Here is a 19,195-nt window from a genome sequence, read left to right as displayed (position 1 = left end):
CACATCGTGAGACTCAACTTGTCACATCGTGGCCACACAAAAAACTAATAAATTACTTTTAAAAAAACATACCTCAAAGATCTGGATGTTACAACACATATACATACTTTATACACATATATAATCCATATTGCATACCAATACACATATGCATGCATAATTTCATGTTTCATGCATACAAATACACATCATATACATATATACATACATTATACATATGTACAATCCACATTGCATACAAATACACACACAAGCGTGTGTATATATATATATATATATATATATATATATATATATATATATATATATATATATATTCTTATTTTCATACATACGAAAACAAATTATACCCACATATACATATATTATAAACATATAAAATCCTTATTACATACAAGTACTTATATATATATATATATATATATATATATATATATATATATATATGCACACATAATTTCTTGTTTACATACATACAATACACATTATACACACATATACATACATTATACATGCATACATTCCATATAATATTGTCTACAAATACACACACACACACACACACATATATATATATATATATATATATATATATATATATATATAAACACACGCACACATACACACTTTAATTTCATGTTTCGGATAATAAAGATAATAAAGAACAGTTCCCGGAAGCAAGAAAGAAGGGTGGTGGTCATGTGGTGGCAACAATTATTGAAGCAATTTTGACAACTAAAAAACATGAGAGAAAAGAAAAAGAAAAAGAAAAAAAGAGATTAAAATTAACACACCAGAGAGAAGACAAAAAGGAAGAGAAAAAAGGGAGAAGAAGAACATGTTATCCTTGCCGATAATAAGGAGAGGTCGAAAATCATGGACTGAACTCGTCACAGGTAGTGGAGGTTGTAGTCGGTGGATACTGGTGGCTAGATATTTAATCGACGAAGATAACAGGTTCAATCGAGGTTTGGAAGTCGAAATCACCGAATGATCAGGTTTTAGGTGTTTTGGTTGTAATATGGAAATGAAAGTACGAGAGTACCCGATGTAAATGGAGGTAAATGGAGGGAAATAGCAGCGACAGGAAATAACGTTGACCTATGGAAATAGCGGCGACACACTGGGGTAATAGTTTCGCTATTAATAATGTTGTATGATAATCGGATATTAGTTGTTGGATTGGGATATGTGATCAACATATGGGGTTTTTCCTTGAACCAACACACGAATCACACGAATCATGGTCTAGAAAGCATTAGCGGCGACGCCAATGGCGTCGCCGCCACAAATAACGGCGAAACAAAACATGGAGTTGAGTTGTTGGCACTGATAACGGTATTTCTTGTAGTGGTATAAAGCCTTGGAGATCTTTTTATGATATAATGTTCGTGACATTTTCAGTCATTCACCAATATAATTCCAATTGACAGTTTATGTATTTATAATAGTATATTAATGGGAAATTGAGTAATCTAACCATAATGTAAAGTGTATTTGTAGAAAATAACCAAAAATCTTGTTTTTGGAAAAATAACCACCACCTGCGGAATGGAGGATTCCGGATTGAGGGAAAAATATATTTTGTTTGACAAAAAAATGCATTTATGACTTTCCTAGATTCTAGACTAACGATCTGGACAAAAATCTCAGAGTGCAAAAATATAAATCCAAAATTTCAAGAACGAGTTTTATATCTCTTGAACAAAATTTATACAAACACTTCCGAAATTTCATGAAAAAAGATGTTTTTTTAATAAAATCTAACCAAAAATTGAAGAAACATAGTAAATAGGAAATATGCATGTTACTATGGCTTAAAATTAAACATTTTATTGAAAAATGTTGATATTAGACATTTTGAAATATATATTTCCGATATAAGTAGAGCTTTATATGAAAAAAAATGTAAAAACGAAGAATATTTGAGTTTGAAGAACAGTCTCATATGAGGACATTCAAATGAAAGTGATTATTTTTCAAATAATAAAAAAAAAACTCATTTATAATTGTTAGATTACTTTAATCCAAGGCCTATTTAAAATTAAATACTTAGGTAGCATCCAAAATATTAAAAATTGTGTCAAACATCCAAAAGAGGATTGATTTAAATTTCTATAATGGCTTATGTAATTTTTTTATACAATAAGGGTTTATATTAGACATATTCTCGTATTTTCGATGACAAAATTATTTACCAACTTAATTAATTTAGAATATGTTGCCCTATTGGGTAAATAACAAAACGACATTGCCAATCTTGACAAAAAATTACAATATGTTACTATTACTACGCATAAAAAATGAATTAGAACCTTGAGTATCTGCAACGGTGACTTCAATGAGAGAGTTGAATAAGGTGGAAAGACTAGCATTCATTTAATTGATAAACTCTATCATTGTAACATGACATCTTGACATTCAATGAATTTGGAGTTTAATAGTCATTGAAATCTTCAATGATAAAGTTTTTCTAATTCTTAAATAAATATTATAAATTAGTTTTTATAGCCTTTTATTGAACTTTATAAAAATGCATTGTAAAAAAATATATAGACTTCTGTGGAATCTAGATTGATGATGTGATCACAATCCATTAGTTAACTGTATTGTGGATCTACTTTTTTAACAGCTGAAATTCATTAAAAATGAACACTAGCAAGGTGCTAGATGTTACAAAGGAATTACTTAAGTATTAGGGCAGCAACACCACATGTGCCAATTTTAAGATTTAGCCTCTTTAATTTAACTTCAAATCCAATGAAACGAACAATAGTGCACCTCTCTAAACAACTCCTCACTTACTTTCACCTTGTTTTTAAAAATTTTATCATTTATGTAAGAGTATATAACAGATTAAAAGCTAGAAGCATAAAGCTATTGACGAGAGCTTATTTTGGGACATGATTTGATTCCTTATGTATTTTATACCTTTCCTTGTTTACATGTGAATTATTTGTATGGTTATTGTATTTTGTGTGTATAAATTGTACATCTTCCAGAGATTTAGAATGCACTGAAAGACCTTTTTCATATCAAATCCTCTATTCTTCAAGTTATCAGAACAATACCATAAGTAGAGATCGATTTACCTCTTTACTCTCGAATCCCTCATAAACTCGAAAACCCATCACCATGTATGATAAAGAAACCAGTCTTATCATTGTTCAAAATGTACAAGATGCATCGTTTCCATCCAGAATCATCTTGGATGATAAAAATTACATGTTTGATCTCTATATCGTAATCTATATTCTCAATGCCATTGGGGGAGAAGCACATGTCATATGCGAAGGATCTACTCATATGAATCTCGTTTTAGTTGTTCCCTCTCTATCCTCTAATCTTCTATCCATCAGTCAGATCACAAAAACCAGCAACTGTTTTGTAACGTTTTGGCCTGATAAGTGTGTTTTTTAGGATATCTTGAATCTTCAGATTCTTGGATATGGTATTAGGAGAGGGAAGTTGTACTACCTTGATGAAGAACCACATAGTGAAGCTTACAGTGCTGTTGGTGTAAATAATGAATTAAAGAGTTAGTATGGTTATGTCATCATCGACTGGTAGTTCATTTATCGTTTAGTTATCTTTGAAATTTGAAAATAGATTTCTTTTTACGTGCAAAAATTAAATATTGATTTTAAGTGTGATGTTTGTGAAATGGAAAAAAGCCATAGAATTTAGTATGCTCCTAGCTTTAATAAAACTTCATTTGCTTTCATGACAATTCACTTTGAAGTTTTGGGTTCGACTTGACACTACTAGAATATTTGGATTTAGCTACCAAAAATTTCCGACGATTTTGTTTTGTTGGAAATTTCCATCTAATTTCCTACACCCTTACAACAAAAGTAGAATCTAACAAAAATCCAACAAAACCCCTATGGAATTAGATACTATATAGAGTCCGTTGGAAGCCCATTGAAAGTTTCCTACAAAATACCAACGAACAATTAATTAATATTTAAAATTAGAAACTCTGTTGGAACTTGGTAGGAAATATAACGGGAATGAAAGTTTTTTCCCATCTTTTCTTTTTGGTTTTTCCTCTTTGTTTTGCCTTCCCTCCTTTTTTTTAATATTATCATTTTAATAAATATAATAATTAAAAATTCATATTATTATTAATATAAATATAATTATTATGATTTTATTTTGTTATTAATGTAAATATAATAAATAATATTATTATTTTTTATTGTATAATTATTATTATTTTATTTTGTTATTAATGTAAATATAACAAATAATATTATTATTTTTTATTGTTATTGTTATTATTTTCTTATCAAATTTATTTTTATTAATAGTTTTAATATATAACTATATTGTTTTATTAAAATTAGGCTTACTATAATTATATTATTATTATCATTGTTATTAATATTAGGTTTACCATATGTATAACTAATTAACTAGACATACGACATATGTACACATGCTAATAATAAAAAATATAAAAAATAATCAAATTATTAATAGTTATAAGTTTATATAGTAATAATTATAATAATAAAACTATTAATAATAAATCTAATAATCATATTTATGTCACTATATAGTATAATATTATATATATAATATATAATATTTGAAAAGTCTTTTTAATCTTAAACGGAAAGATGCAATACATCACCCACACGGAATCCCACTCCAAAATTAATATATAATATTTATATTTTTTTTTTTTGCTTTCGTTGGAAATTTGTCGGAAAGTTCCGACGAAATTCCCACAAACTCCAAATACTTACTTCTTCCTCTTTTACCCTAGCCTTTCTTACTTCAGTCTTATAGAAAACAAAGGATCGGCCATTCTCCCTAAACCATGGTTGGCGTCTCCCCAAATCACCTCTAGCCACCGCCGATTTTCCCCACAACACAACCGTGCTGCGATAAACCACCATCACAAACGCTTTACGCCGGCGGTGTCTCAGTTGCAAGCGTTTCTTCCCACCGTTGCTGCATCAAACGACCATCACAACCACTTCACGCTGGCGCTGTCTCCGTTGCCGCAGCCAATAACTTCTAGACCACCACTTGTTTCCGTCGTCGGTTAGTTCAGGTCAGTTGCTTGCTACCACCTCCGCCCCTCACCCAACTAATTTATAAATCAGAATGTATGTCTGAATTTAAGTTCGTCTTGTGTCTATTATGTATCACCATCTTCACAATCTTATTTGTACAAATTGTTTCATCTATATGTATCAATTTGTACATATTTGTGCTTGTTTGTGCTTATATGTTTCGGTATGTATGTATATGAACATATTTAGACCTGTTTCCTTTAATAATCTATAACTTTCACAATTATATATGAATCTTGTATCTACAATTTAAAAATCTTTTATTTTCACAATTATGTATGAATCCTGTGTTTATGAATCTATTTCTATAAACGCAACTATTTTTCTATCCATTTCTGTAAAAGAAAACTAGAGTTGGAACAACCTCCAATACTAGTAATTAAAAGCTTTAATTTATTGATGGATTAATTATTTGGATTAAATTCAAGGTGTTATATTAAGTCGAGTGTTTTCAATTTTAACATGGATTAATTATTTGTATATCATACCATCATTCGTTTTAAATTTACACTTTTAACTTATAGTTTTTCATTTTTACAGACACTTTATGATTGGGATTTGAGAGAGGATGAAAAAGTTAGGGAAAACTTTGAGTTTATCGTCCAAGAACGATACAGAGACCTCATGGCTACATTTAGGAATAGATCAACATATATGGCTAGAGCTGCTGGACATGATATCTCACCGGATAATAAAGACTATGATATCATGCAGACTTTTGTACCCAATGGGATGCAATCTCAGAGGTGGAAGGATTTGTGTAGGGTAAGCATGATAATACTTTTTTTTAATTGTTTATTTCTTTTCATATTATTATACATATACTATTCTTTAAAGGAATGGAACACGGATGCGTGGCTGAAAAGATCTGCAAGTGGGAAGAGTAACCGCAATACCGCTGATAGTGGTGGGAAAATAGCAAGACATACTGGGGGTAGTATTAGTTATGATGAGCACCGCATTAGATTCGTAAGTATTCATATCAAATAAATTTTAGTAATATCTTCTTCGTTTAACATAAATTACATCGTTTATACTTGTAGATAGCAAAAAAGGGACGACCACCCACATTTTTGGAGTTGTTCTTGATCACTCATCTAGATAAAACATCAAAGAAGAAATATTTTGATTGAGATGTTGAGGGAAAGCAGTTTTGCAATGAGAGAGCAAGGGAAGCTTATGTAAGATATCCTTATCTTTTTTTTTTTTTTTTTTTTGATTTTTTGTCCCAGCTTTTATTACAATAATAGTTGTGTTTTATTTCCTTGTAGGAAACGTACTCTCGAACCTTGCTTGAGAAGTATGGGGATGATTTGGTTGATCACCCGATTGATGATGCCGAATTGTGGGCTAAAACCCAAAGGGAGATAAGTGGTGCTTCGAGGTGTAGTTATATCTATGGAGTTGGATCTTCGGATATAAACTCTTTGTTCAATAGGAAATCATCTATTGGTGCGGGGTGTTCGTCGTCTTATTGCGGGTCTCAACAGGAGGTATATTTCCTTAATAAATATATTGTTTATATTATAGATAAAGAAAGTACATTACTATAATTAAACACTTTGTAAGACATGAATACAGTCCCTAATATATTTATTTCAAAACAGCCAAGAAACTTAAACAGAGTATTATGTTGCAATTATGAATGAAAAATAAAGTATCTTGTTATTATGAAGTATGTTGTTATTATAAAGTACGTTACTATTATGAATGAAAACAACCCATAAATAAATAATTTGCTGTTAGAATTTTGTTAAAATAAAGTGTGTTGTTATTATGGATAAAAAAAATAAGTAAAAGACCTATATTGGTAGCAAATTAAAGTACATTGCTATTATGGAATACATGTTTGGTATGTTTCTATAATGGATAAAGAATGTTGATATATTGTTTGTTTGCTAATTATATGTTTGTTTTTAGGTTAAGGAGCTACGAAACCAACTTGAAAATGTGGAGAGGGAAAGAGTTTTGATGCAACAAAAACAAGAAGTGATGGAACAACAATTGGCTCAACTAATGAGACGATTTGGTAACCCTCCTGAAGACCGATGTTAGTTTTGTTTGGAATATTTTGTTGGTGAAGTACAAAAATGTAATTGTTTTGGTGAAGTAGTAGATGGTAACTATCATCCGGATGAAATATTGGTTTTGTGGATATTTAGTAATTACTATCATGTTTGAAGTATTGAATAGTAGTTACCATTTTGGATTTATATTGAATTATTGTTATTATTGTGGTTTAAAGTGCATATTTGAAGAATTTGTATTTGATTTATAGTTTATTATATAATTTATGTAGAAATGGCATTATTTATAATTTCATTAATATTGTTAATTTATAGTATTTAAAATAAAAAAAAAAAAACAAAAAAAAAACTGCAACATAATACCTACAGAAAGAAAAACATCGAATTTATTTTTTCTAAAAAGGAAGTTTGTTGGAAATTTGTGGGAAAAGTTTGTAGCAATTCTGTTGGAAACAAGATTTGTAGGAATTCTGACGTAAAAAAGCTGCCAGGGGGCTAGGGAAACTTTGTTGGCATTTTGTTGGAGTTTCCTACGAAATATTTTGTAGAAAATGTGTCAGCCCTTTTGTTGGAAGTTTGTAGGAATCTTATTTCCCACGGCCCTTTTTCCAACAACCACTTTTCGTAGGAACTTTGTAGCTAAACTTTATTTCCTACAAAATACCAACAATATTCCTTGTAGGAAACCACCCATTTTTCTAGTAGTGTGAATCCCCACACCTACTATTGCTTGTTATTTTGTTACGTTTATTGGTGATTCCATTTTTTTTTCAAACATGAGTGCTCTCTTCAAGGGTAGAAAACATGTAAGAATAAATCACTCATGAATACCCCCCCCCCCCCAAGTTATACAACCAACTGAGACTTTTCCTGTTACCAATGACACTAATATTGAATTAGTGTCCCCTATTATTGTTACTGATGATGTTGCGTTATGGAACGAGTATCTTGACGAAGGTTTAGGCCAGAATGATCACAATGAGCATCAAGAATGTACAACTTCCCCAGATGCTCCTATTACAACCGAGAGTCCGTATGCTTTATCACATGTAAATACTCATTCTAACCTTCTTAATTTGCATGATCACATTATTGAACCAAGGTACCCCACCAAAAAAAAAACAGGGTCATTCGGAAGAGGCTGTACGAACCAGATCTTAAAGCTAAGGAAAAATATCCTATAAACTATTTTTTCATCTCATCGCCTTTGAAAGTCTAATACCTTTGTTGTGAATCAACTATCATCTGTATCTATTCCTAGTGATGTACACGAGGAATTTATTGTTGCAGGCCCCTGTTTTACACAGCAAAAACAGAGCAAAAATGGAGAGGGTATTTGGGGCAATTTTCTGATTATACTTCTCATCCAAAAACAAGAACATTACATGCTACTTAACCTACTATTCAGCTAGAAATGTGGAAACATAAAAACACTTGATTACTACTTCGTAAAGAAAAGGGAAAATGGCCAACATGGCCTTTGACAACGTCCTATGTGAATAAACTAAAATAAACACAAATGGAAATACACATACATGGTCCCCAAACTTTCTGGATTACACCAACAAATTCCCCCTAATCCAGAATGCTAGATGCTCTTCATTCCAAGCATGTTCCTCATCTCCTTGATATTGTTCTTTGCCAGTGGCTTAGTGAGAATATCGGCTTGTTGTTCCACACTCGCAACAAACTTAGCAATGACGTCTCCTCGTTCAATGCAGTCTCTAATGAAGTGAAAGCGAGTGTCTATATGTTTGATGCATCCATGGAAGACTGGATGTTTGACCAATTCGAGTGTGGACTTGTTATCAATGAGTATTGTCACTGGACCCAACTTTTCACCTATTATTTCTTGAAAAAGTCTTCGGACCCATTTGCCTTGGCATGTTGCCAAGAAGCACCTGTTGCTTTTGAGATCTCCATGCCTCCATATTTTTGTTCAAGTAAAATACCATGCCACCTGTGCTTCACCTATCATTCACGTCGCTTACATGATTTCTATTAGAGTATGTAACTATGTGCTTCTTTTCTTTGCTTCGTGTGTACACCAAAACAAGGTTGAGGGTTCCCTTTATATACCTTTGGATTCTTTTCACTGCTTGATTGTGTTGTTTGGTAGGCCTTTCTAGGAAACGACTTACAACTCCAACAACATAAGAGATGTCTGGTTATGTGTAGCACATATATCTCAACCCTCCTACTATGCTTCTGTATTCAATGGGATTCATAGGTTTTCCACTCTCATCTTTAGTGAGCTCTAGGTTGTTCTCCATTGGGGACTCTGTTGGGTTGCAGTCTAGCATGCCTCCCTTTTCCAATAGTTTTCTTGTATACCCCTCATGTTTTAAGCTTATTACACACAATTCTTGTGATACCTCAATACCTAGGTAATATGATAACAAACACAGGTCACTCATTTCAAACTCTTGATTCATCTCCTTCTTAAAGAGTTCAACTTCTTCCTTGCTTCCTCATGTGACAATAAGGTCATCAACGTAGACCCCTACAATCAATAAGTTATTACCTGCTTTCCTTGTATATAGTGCGTATTCATGATCACATCTTACAAACCCAAGCAGCTTTAGGTATTTATCTAGACGTTCGTTTCATGCCCGGGGGGCTTAACGGAGGCCATACAAGGCTTTAGATAGCTTATACACCATTTCTAGTTTGTTTTTCTACATGAATCCTTCGGTTTGGGATACAAATACTTCCTCATCTAAGTTTCCATGCAAGAAGGCTAATTTCACATCCAGGTGATGAACAAGCCATCCATTGATACCTACGAGCCAAGATTATTCTCACCGTCTCCAAACGAGCGATAGGAGCAAATACCTCTTCAAAATCAACGCCTTGCTTTTGAACGTAACCCTTAGCCACTAACCTGGCCTTTTGCTTCAGAATATTACCAAGAGGGCCTCGTTTCACTTTGAAGACCCATTTGAGACATACGGGTCTTCGATCAGTTGGAAGTTTAACTAACTCCCATGTGTTGTTTCTTTCTATTGCAAGCAGTTCTTCTTCCATTGCTTTCAACCACTTTCTTTCTTTATTGGATTGACTGTATGACTATGGTTCATTATGGTTAAGTGGAAACATCATTTCATCTTCTTGCCTATAGATATCTGACAGTCGTCGATATCTCTTTGAAGCCCCGCCTCCAGTTGATTCAGATGATGTCATGTTCGAACCGGCTGAACTAATGGGTGTCATAGGTTTTCTTCCAAGGATGGTGATGGGCTATTGTGGGGAGTTTCTTGGGCTAACTCAAATGGATCAGAGTATTCCTCACCATGGGCGTGCTGAATTGGACTTTCTTGGGGAATGTTGTCGTAGGTCACTTATCTTGAGTTGTTGTCGCCTTCCCCATTAAAAGGTCCTTCGTTATCTTCTTGGCTTATAAAATCATTACCATACTCTTCTATCACAAATCATATACCAAGGTTATCTTTAAACTTGACTAAGTTTCTCCATGACCATTCTCTATCATCCTTGAAACAGACATCACGACTTACATAAGTTCTTCCGGTGTCAGGGTTAAGTAAACGATAGGCTTTGCTTCCAAGCTCCATTCCCATGTACACCAATGGTTTGATTCTATTTTCAAGTTACCTTAAATGGCCTCTTATAACTTTTGTGTGATCCGTGCATCCAAATACCTTCAGGTGTTCCAGATAAGGTTTTCTTCCAGACCATGCCTCGTACAATGTTTTTTCTTTCAGTGCTTTGGTTGTCACATGGTTTGGTACATAGACCGTGTTCCTCACAACTTCTACCCACAAGATTTCAGGAACTTTCATGTGTTTCAACATAGTTCTTTCCATTTCAACCACCGTCCTGTTTCTTCTCTCTACAACCCCGTTTTGTTGCAGGGAGAAAGGTGTTGTGAGATGTTGCTTCAACCAGTTACCTCACAGTACATAGTGAAGTCTCTAGACGTAAACTCACCACCACAATCTGTTCTAAACATCTTCATTCATTCACATGTCTCATTTTCTACTAGGGAATGAAATTTCTTGAAGATATCAAAGGGTTCATCCTTTGTCTTCATTAGGTATATGCACACCACACGACTAAAGTTGTTGAAGAAGCAAAAAATACCTATTCTCTGATGTCATTGTGTAACATCCCAAGTTCGTAAGCAAGAAGTTGGAGGGTGCTAAGTGTAAATTAAGGAAGCTACTCGACGAGTAGGTATGCTACTCGTCGAGTCAGAGCGGGATTGATCGCGGGTTTAAGTGGCCAACACGCCGAGTCAGCGGCGGACTCGACGAGTTGGTGCTGAAGAGAGAAAACGCTAATCTCGAGGGTTGCACCCAATTTAAAGGACTTTATGTCCTTCCCCCAGCCTCCTAATCCCCCTGAGAGTTCCAGAAAACCCTAATTTCGTGTGAGGGTTCATTGTTGAGGATATTGGGACTTGGAAGAGGAAATTGTTGGAAGGAGCTTCAAAAATTGGAAGCTAGCATCAAGGGGTTTGTATAGATCTAGGATCTACATCAGATTTGGGCGCATCTCTGAGGTAAGGAGCCCTTATCTTAAGCTATTTCCTTTTTGGTTCAACCTTGGTGATTGTTTTGGGAGTTCTTTAACTTGTTTTGAGGCCTATCTCGGATTTGGAGTTAGATCTGGGGTTGCTATTCCAGATCTAGACTCATGATGGCCTAGAATGTCATAAAGCATCAGTCTTTGAGTTGTTGGTGAAGCACCTTTGTCTAAAACCCAAGCCCTAGTATGTTTTGGACCCATATTTGCTTGGTTTCACGTAAAGTTTGCAACTTTATGTGAGGGTTAGATTGTAGAAGGGTGGATCTATGGATTGGAGCCCCTGCATGGCTCGAAAAGATTCTGAATGGATTGAGAATTGGAGAGACTCGGCGAGTCACATGGGTGTACTCGACGAGTTTCATGAACATGTGCATGGACTCAATGAGTTGGAAGAACAACTCGACGAGTCTGTTGAAGATTGCCTTGGACTCGACGAGTCTGGTTGCAGACCCCAACCTCTTTTGGTTAAAGCCTTGGATTAAGTGAGTCGGGCAGGATGGGACTCAGAGATTGTTGGACTCGACGAGTCATGGGGCGACTCGGCGAGTTGAGTCGTATTATGGGAGTTTCTGAGTATAGGAACTCGACGAGTCGTCAGGGTGACTTGGCGAGTAGAATCAACCAGGAAGGTTGACTTTGACTGAGGACTTTGACTTTGACCAAGAGTTGACCAGTTTGACTTCCAAGTGTATTTTGGTAATTTTGGGTATTTATGGAATTGGTTGTTTGGTAGTGTTTTGTGGTGAACATCGTGTCGGTGGTCGGAGCAGCTTGGTCTTATCTTTCCAGTCGGCAATTGCAGGTGAGTTCTCTTCACTATATCGATAGGGTCTACGGAACCAAGGTCGGCCCTTTATCGGATACAAATTTAGGTATTATTTGTTATGTTATTTCTTTGCTAGATATGCATCCTGGTATTTAGGATGGTGTTATATTAGTGACCTGGTCAAGGTCGGTACCCGATATATAGGGTAATGTTATGCTAGTGACTGCTTAGGTCGGAATCTTGGTTAGGATGTTGCAATGTTATTGATATGCTAGATACATCCTGATTTAGGGTGGTTGTTATGTTACTGATATGGTAGATACATCCTGGTTTAGGATGGTTGCTATGTTAAAGATATGCTATGTGATCTGTTAGACTGATTGTCTAGTTAAGGATTGTTATGCGATTAATTGTTTATTATGCATACGATTGGATGACCGGGGTTGGGTTGAGGCGGGTCCTTCTTTGTGCTGTAGGTCAACATACCCAGGGTGGACCGGATATTCCGAAGGACCAGCGAGCCGTCCGGATAGGCTGAAGGCCCCAAGAGGGCGGACCAGACGTGCCGAGGCTCGGAGAGTGGACCAGGCCGACTGAAGGCCCGATGTGCGCGGACCAGTCATATTGTAGACTCAGAGAGTGGACCAGGTGGATTGAAGGCCCAGTGCGGGCGGACCAATCACACTGTAGACCCGATGTGCATGGCTGTTCTATTTGCGATATGTTATGAGTATGTTTGCGTGTGGTCGGTATTTTGGGGGTAACTCACTAAGCTTTCGGGCTTACAGTTTAGTGTTTTGTTTCAGGTACTTCAGGAGAACATGGCAAGGCAAAGGCGTGATCGTACCGCTCCTCATGTTTTATGATTTATGTTATATGGTTCGGGAGAATACTCTGATGGTTAAACTATTTTGAAAACAAATGTATGAACTTAATGGTTTTTGAATGAATTAAAATGTTTTAATTTGGCTCGAATTTTACGGGTGTTACAAGTTGGTATCATAGCTTTGGTTTGAGTGAATTGGAGGAACATTCGTGTGAATCCAGTCTCAAATCAAGGAGGGATTTACAAAATTGTTTTCAAAAGGTTTCGAAATAAGTAAAGGAGGATGCAGAGGGTACGATTAGCCAGAGCCAGTAAGTAGACCCCAAAATACCACACAAGTTATTTGATTATGTCATATGTTAGAACAGCATGCTAGTACTAGGCTAGGGATCTTCAGGAATTGCATGATAGAATTGCGTGATTTTATGATGCCTATTAGCCTAGGATTTTCCTTATATGAAATTGACATCCTTACTGTAGTTGTTTAGTGTATGCATCACGGCTATGCATAATCAAGATCTTATAGCCTGAGAATGTTTGATTCGACCTTAGGGTATAATTAGATATTCGAAAGTCTATCGGGTCAAGCGTTATGTGTGGCTAGTATATACTAATGCTGCAGGGTCAGTGGAAGTTTCATGGATTGGGTGGGTAGTGAGAGGCCGGGAGGCCAGATATGAGATGTCTAGCATTCCTCTAGGAGTGAGGATTTAATCGCTCGTTACATTTATGTATACTGTTAGGGCGTTGTGATGATACTTGAGACAAATATGGGTTGATGTGGAAGGTAGTATGGGCCCGTACTACTGAAAGCATAGGACCCATACGCATGGCAAGGAAGTCACAACCCCTAGGATTGGGTTTTGGAGTTGTTTCCCTATCATTATATAGGTTATTAGAGACCTTTTGGTGTATTGCCAGAATGGTGGTCACAAGACGTCCTGTGACCGGATCCAGGTTAGGATCGGGAGCTAGCAGCCAGGATAGGCCAGCATTGTCAAGGGATAGTGTCAGGGAGATCCTCTGGGAGGAGACGATCGAGATTGTTCGGGGATAAATTACGAAGATGATTGGGTCTTTCAAGACCGCCATGGTTGGGTATTTTGTCGAGCGTCATGCAGACATTGCTGAGACGGTGGCCGCGGCAGCTTTGACAACTGTAACGACGACGACGAGAAGAGCTGAACGAGCTTTCCAGGACCGAGACATGTTATTGGTACCTAATCTGATGAGCAGAAGGATACAGTTATCTGGGAGCAAGAAGATGACCTATACTCGTTATATTCTCGTGGGTTAAGCGGGAGAGTCTAGCTTGTGGGTTTATAGATTTGAGGCTCAGGGGTTTGCTTGAGGCCGAGTTATGGGTCGTGGGAACTCCGAAAAGGAGTGATGATTATGTTCAGCTGGGGTTTTGCAGCTGGAATTGAAATGGTTGATTGATGAATTGGATCGTCGTTTGGTAGGGAAAGGATTGCACCCTCTCAGTTTCCGAGCTCGAAGGAGTGAGCAGGCTTGTGACCCTAGGATCAGGTGTATTCCAGCTCAGGGTCAGTTGGTTACAGGAATAGGCAACCTTATTTCAGCGTCGGTGAGCTCAGGATGGTTGGCGTGGCATAAGTGTTGTGAGGTCCGGTTTTCCTTGGATCTCTTGTATCGGATGGAAAGGATTGATTGTGCGATCTATTGCACTTTTGGGACTGCAGACTATGTCTTGTGAGTGGTTTGTAGCCCGATTTAGGGTAGAGGTTGTTTCAGTTGTGGGCGTTTGAGTTAGTGAGTAAGTCAAGGTGTGAACCCTGATGAGAATGATTTCTAAAGCCCAAAAGTGGGAAGCTTGTTTGGAACACCTTTGGAAAAGGGGTTTTATGTGGGAGGACTACGGATGGAGTCCTACAAAAGAGTTATTCATCATTGTCCGGATTCAGTGGTTAGCAACCATTAGTGGTTGACAGATTAAAAGCGCCAAGAGAAATAACTCGTTGCCGAGGTATTAGTTGGAGCATCTATATGGTGACCTTCAGGAAGTGAGTGTAGATTCATTCATGCATTGGTGACTGTCGGTTTCACTGAGGTTCAGGAAGTGATCATCTGATTCTTAGAAGTGTGTGATGAGTCGGGTCAAGCTAGCAATGGAACACTAGTGGGAAAGAGTTGGTTGTCATCGAATAAATTGTTGTGAAGTGAGGAGGATTGAGAATCCTCCAATCTTCATGTATTATGAAGGCTTAGTTGAATCTAAGTAGGGGAGTGTTACCCTGAGATGCTAAAGTGGGAAGGTTTTGAAATGGGGATAAGTTTCACAACCCGACTGGGAGAACAGAGGCCCTATTGGCTACTTAGTCGAGGGTTGTGCTGGTTGAGGGTCGGCAAAACTCCCCAGCATAAGAGCACGTCTTCTGGATGCTTGATAGCAGAAGTTAGGTAACCAAGTTGGGGTCCTAGTCAAGAATCGAGTTCAGTTCGAGTTTTCTGTCGAGGGTGTGCTCGACTCTGAGGGTTTTGGATTGATAGATTGAGGGTTTTGTTAGATGTCAGGGCTTAGCAGTGCATTCAGCACAGGAGTACGAGTTATTTAGCGTGTATGGTAGACACGCGGGCCAGGGAACAGACCTCGGATTTTCGAGAAGGTGGACGATTGACTGAAGGACTGGTAGGGCAATCCGGTCATGCTAAAGACTCTGTTTATGTTTGTAGATCTATGTTCGGGTATTGAATAGACTGTTACGCTTTAGCACTCAATAGATCTGTTCCACGTTTTGAGTATGCTTCTAGAGTAGTCTGAGGACTCCGGTGTACCTTGGTTGATCGGAAGTTATTATTAGGGGTCGGACGAAGTTCATAGAATCTTGGTGATCTCATCCGTTCGGAGTGTCTCCGAGGTTTCATCTTCTCGGATCAGGTAATACTCCAATTGGGGACCGAGAATGGATCCGAATGGGTGTTTTAATTAAAATGTTGGATCCAACGGTGTTGTTAGCCGAGAGTGTGGAATGATGGGAGCAAGCGATAGACAAGTGGGGCAAGGAACAAACCATGGTTTCAAGGAAGGTAGTTGGTCGATGTGAGGCCTGGGTTTAGGCCACAGAAAGAATTCTAGGAATGGAATGGGAGTTCGAAACCCCCAGAGGGCTAGAACAGACTGCATGGGAGAGATTCCCAGGAAGAATGGTTCAGGGCGACGTACATCGATTTTGAGCAGTCCGGATAGACTGAGGGCCGGGAGGCATACCAGTCGGGCCGAAGGCTCGGGGAACGGTCCAGATAGGCTGAAGGCCCGGGAGGGCGGTCCGGACATGCTGAAGGTTCTGAGAGTGGTCCAAATAGACTGAAGGCCTGTAATAGCGGTCCAGTCATGCTGAAGACTCTGTATGTGTTAGTGGATCGGTATGAGGAGAATGAAGGAATATGTTGGTGGGTTTTGAGAATTCTAACACTCCTAAGTATACATGCAACCCTAAGTATACATGCAACCCTAAATACCTTGGATCTATGTTTTCTCTATTATACATGCAAATAAGAACATCCAAGGTATTATCCTAATCTAGCATATAAAATAATGAATATAACAAGATAGAATACATACCTCTTTCATGTAAAAAGTCTTCATGAAGCTTGAATGCCTAGTGCCCCAAGTGTGACACCTCAAATGGTTCACACAACACCAAATACAATTGGAATAACTTGAGAGAATTCTACACTCATGAAAATCGGCTAGCCCTCTATTGCACACTCTAGTGGCCGATTTTGTCAAGAATATCTTTATATAGTGTTACAATTAGGGTAAACCCTAATTGTCATGAATTTCCATTTCCTTGGATCCATGGGTTCAAATACACCATGGAGCATCCATGGACCATCCTATGGGTTTTAGCCCAACTTGATTATCCATGGAGGATTAGCCCACTATACAAGTATGGATGATTTACACAATCAACCCATATGTTTAATTAGTCTTCTTTTGATCACTTAATTAATCCTAAATTAATTCTTGATCAATACTAATTAAATAATCTTATTATTCTTATTATTAATATACTAGAACTTATAATATATTAATAGCCATAAGTGTCTTATTTCTCTCATTATAGTCTATCCAAGTGCATGATGTCATGCAACCCAAATGGACCATGTCGGGTCGGGTTAATTCTTACCAATTATAGTTATGGACTTAGACATTAATCCAACAGTCTCCCACTTGGATAAGTCTAAAACTAATATTGCGTATGACTTCAAGAACCAACTGGAAATCGTAGCTCTCAAAAGCTTCTGTCGAACTCTGACCTTGTCGATGAACTCTGACCTTTGTCAATGACTTGTCCATTAGATAAGGGATCATATATTCCTCCATTCTAGATATCATATGGACTGAGACATGGATTATAATCATTCTCTCTGTCCATTTGTTGTTTCCCGATTTCTGATTTATGACGACTGACTAATTGAACAAATCAAATCAGTCCTGGCCCGGCCGAGCACTTCCATTTGTCATCATCAAATCATCGAGGGGCCCACAAATATCGCTTATATCCTGAAGGTAAAAGGAATGGATAAACTTCGACTCATATGTCTTGTTCTACTATTTGTTGAATCATACACAAAGACACGTTTTATAGCACCGAGTTACCAAATGCGTTTTCGTGCAATCAATGTACTATCAACTCATAGTAACAGCTCATATATCTAGGTTTGAAGAATACAAGATATTATCGTCTCATGATCACTCGTGATAAAATCCATGAAGTGATTCCAATGAGCGCGGGTTGAATCCAATACTCAGAACTTATGAGCACTCATGAGTGTTGTAGCCCTTTGTCCAACACCTTAGACCTCTACAAGCCAACCCATGACAGTCTTAATTCATATCTACTTCCAACATATGACCGACTGTGGATGGTTTGAATAACTTAGTCATTCCGGAAGAATAACCTAGTTTATTCTGGAAGTCAAAACATGCAAAATGAAACACAATAATAATTGAATCCAATATGGTATCAAAACCTATGAACATAAATAAAACACCTTTTATTTATCACCATATGATTACACATTATTCATTGTATACTGTTTCAGCTATCAACTTTATTCTTGAATTTAAAACAATAGTTATCCCATGCTCCAAGCATGTACACTATGTTTTCTAAACACTAGTCATGCCATACACCAAGTATGCATACTATGTTTGTCTATGATCTTTACTTTGTGAACTAGATCCATTGAACATAACTTCAATGATTCTCTTTTCAAACTCCCAAATCCTTACTGCAAATACAAGAATTCCAAATTCATGTCATATACTGAAATCTGTTAGATTCCAAACTTATATGCATTGATCCTCTTGTAATGATTATGCACAAAGTCAGAAAGACTTGTCAACAATCATTATAGAGTATTCCAAAGGCGATCAGCTCTTTGGAAACATCCTTCTTGCATTAAGTTTCCTAATCTTAAACAGATTGAAAATTATAACTTTGAAACATTTCCAGATTCCATTTTGACTATCACTTCTGAACAAGAGTTGCCTCCTTACAGATTATGTCAATATGGTCCTTCCAGAATTATCACTATACTTCCAACTGTCCTTGAGCAACCAATCTTTGGTAAACCTTAGATTGTCCTCGACAATTGTTTAATCCTTTTAGTCATATCCAGTTCTAAACCTTTTCCCTTCTTAATGCCCCAGGCATTTGGAAAATTTGAGAAAGGATGAATATAGCACATGTAATCGATCCTATATCCGAAGCATATGGGACACGATTAATGATGTCTCACATAAAGACTCACCCAGTCTTTTGCTATAATATTTCCACTTCTATTTGCCAAGTTCTCATAATTCAGATTATGAAAAGGGATGTCGTAATCATAATCGAATTTTAGAACGCAAATAATGGACCCATATATAGAATTTCCTTATGTTGAGCCATTCCAACATGAAATTCATATA

General features: G+C 36.7%; 1 protein-coding gene across 1 annotated transcript; it reads left to right on the top strand.

Moving 5' to 3' along the window:
* Positions 1–4,784: 4,784 nt before the first annotated feature.
* LOC145053054 (uncharacterized) lies at positions 4,785–7,398 on the top strand. Its single transcript, XM_079001021.1, has 6 exons — positions 4,785–5,065; positions 5,628–5,852; positions 5,925–6,056; positions 6,131–6,268; positions 6,359–6,580; positions 7,008–7,398. Exons 2-4 carry the CDS (start codon positions 5,712–5,714, stop codon positions 6,218–6,220), a joined length of 363 nt encoding a protein of 120 aa, XP_078857147.1. The 5' UTR covers positions 4,785–5,065; positions 5,628–5,711; the 3' UTR covers positions 6,221–6,268; positions 6,359–6,580; positions 7,008–7,398.
* Positions 7,399–19,195: the final 11,797 nt, after the last annotated feature.

This window comes from Lactuca serriola, chromosome 5 (assembly GCF_051521515.1).
Source record: "Lactuca serriola cultivar US96UC23 chromosome 5, Lser_US96UC23_V15, whole genome shotgun sequence".
Taxonomy (NCBI): domain Eukaryota; kingdom Viridiplantae; phylum Streptophyta; class Magnoliopsida; order Asterales; family Asteraceae; genus Lactuca; species Lactuca serriola.
This window is presented reverse-complemented; position numbering and strand designations above follow the sequence as displayed.

Bases quoted from the DNA above. Each gene is read 5' to 3' on its own strand.
- LOC145053054 (XM_079001021.1), top strand. From the start codon at position 5,712: ATGGCTACATTTAGGAATAGATCAACATATATGGCTAGAGCTGCTGGA. The intron at 5,853-5,924 runs GTAAGCATGATA...TATTCTTTAAAG, and splicing joins GGTGGAAGGATTTGTGTAGG to GAATGGAACACGGATGCGTG. The intron at 6,057-6,130 runs GTAAGTATTCAT...TTATACTTGTAG, and splicing joins ATGAGCACCGCATTAGATTC to ATAGCAAAAAAGGGACGACC.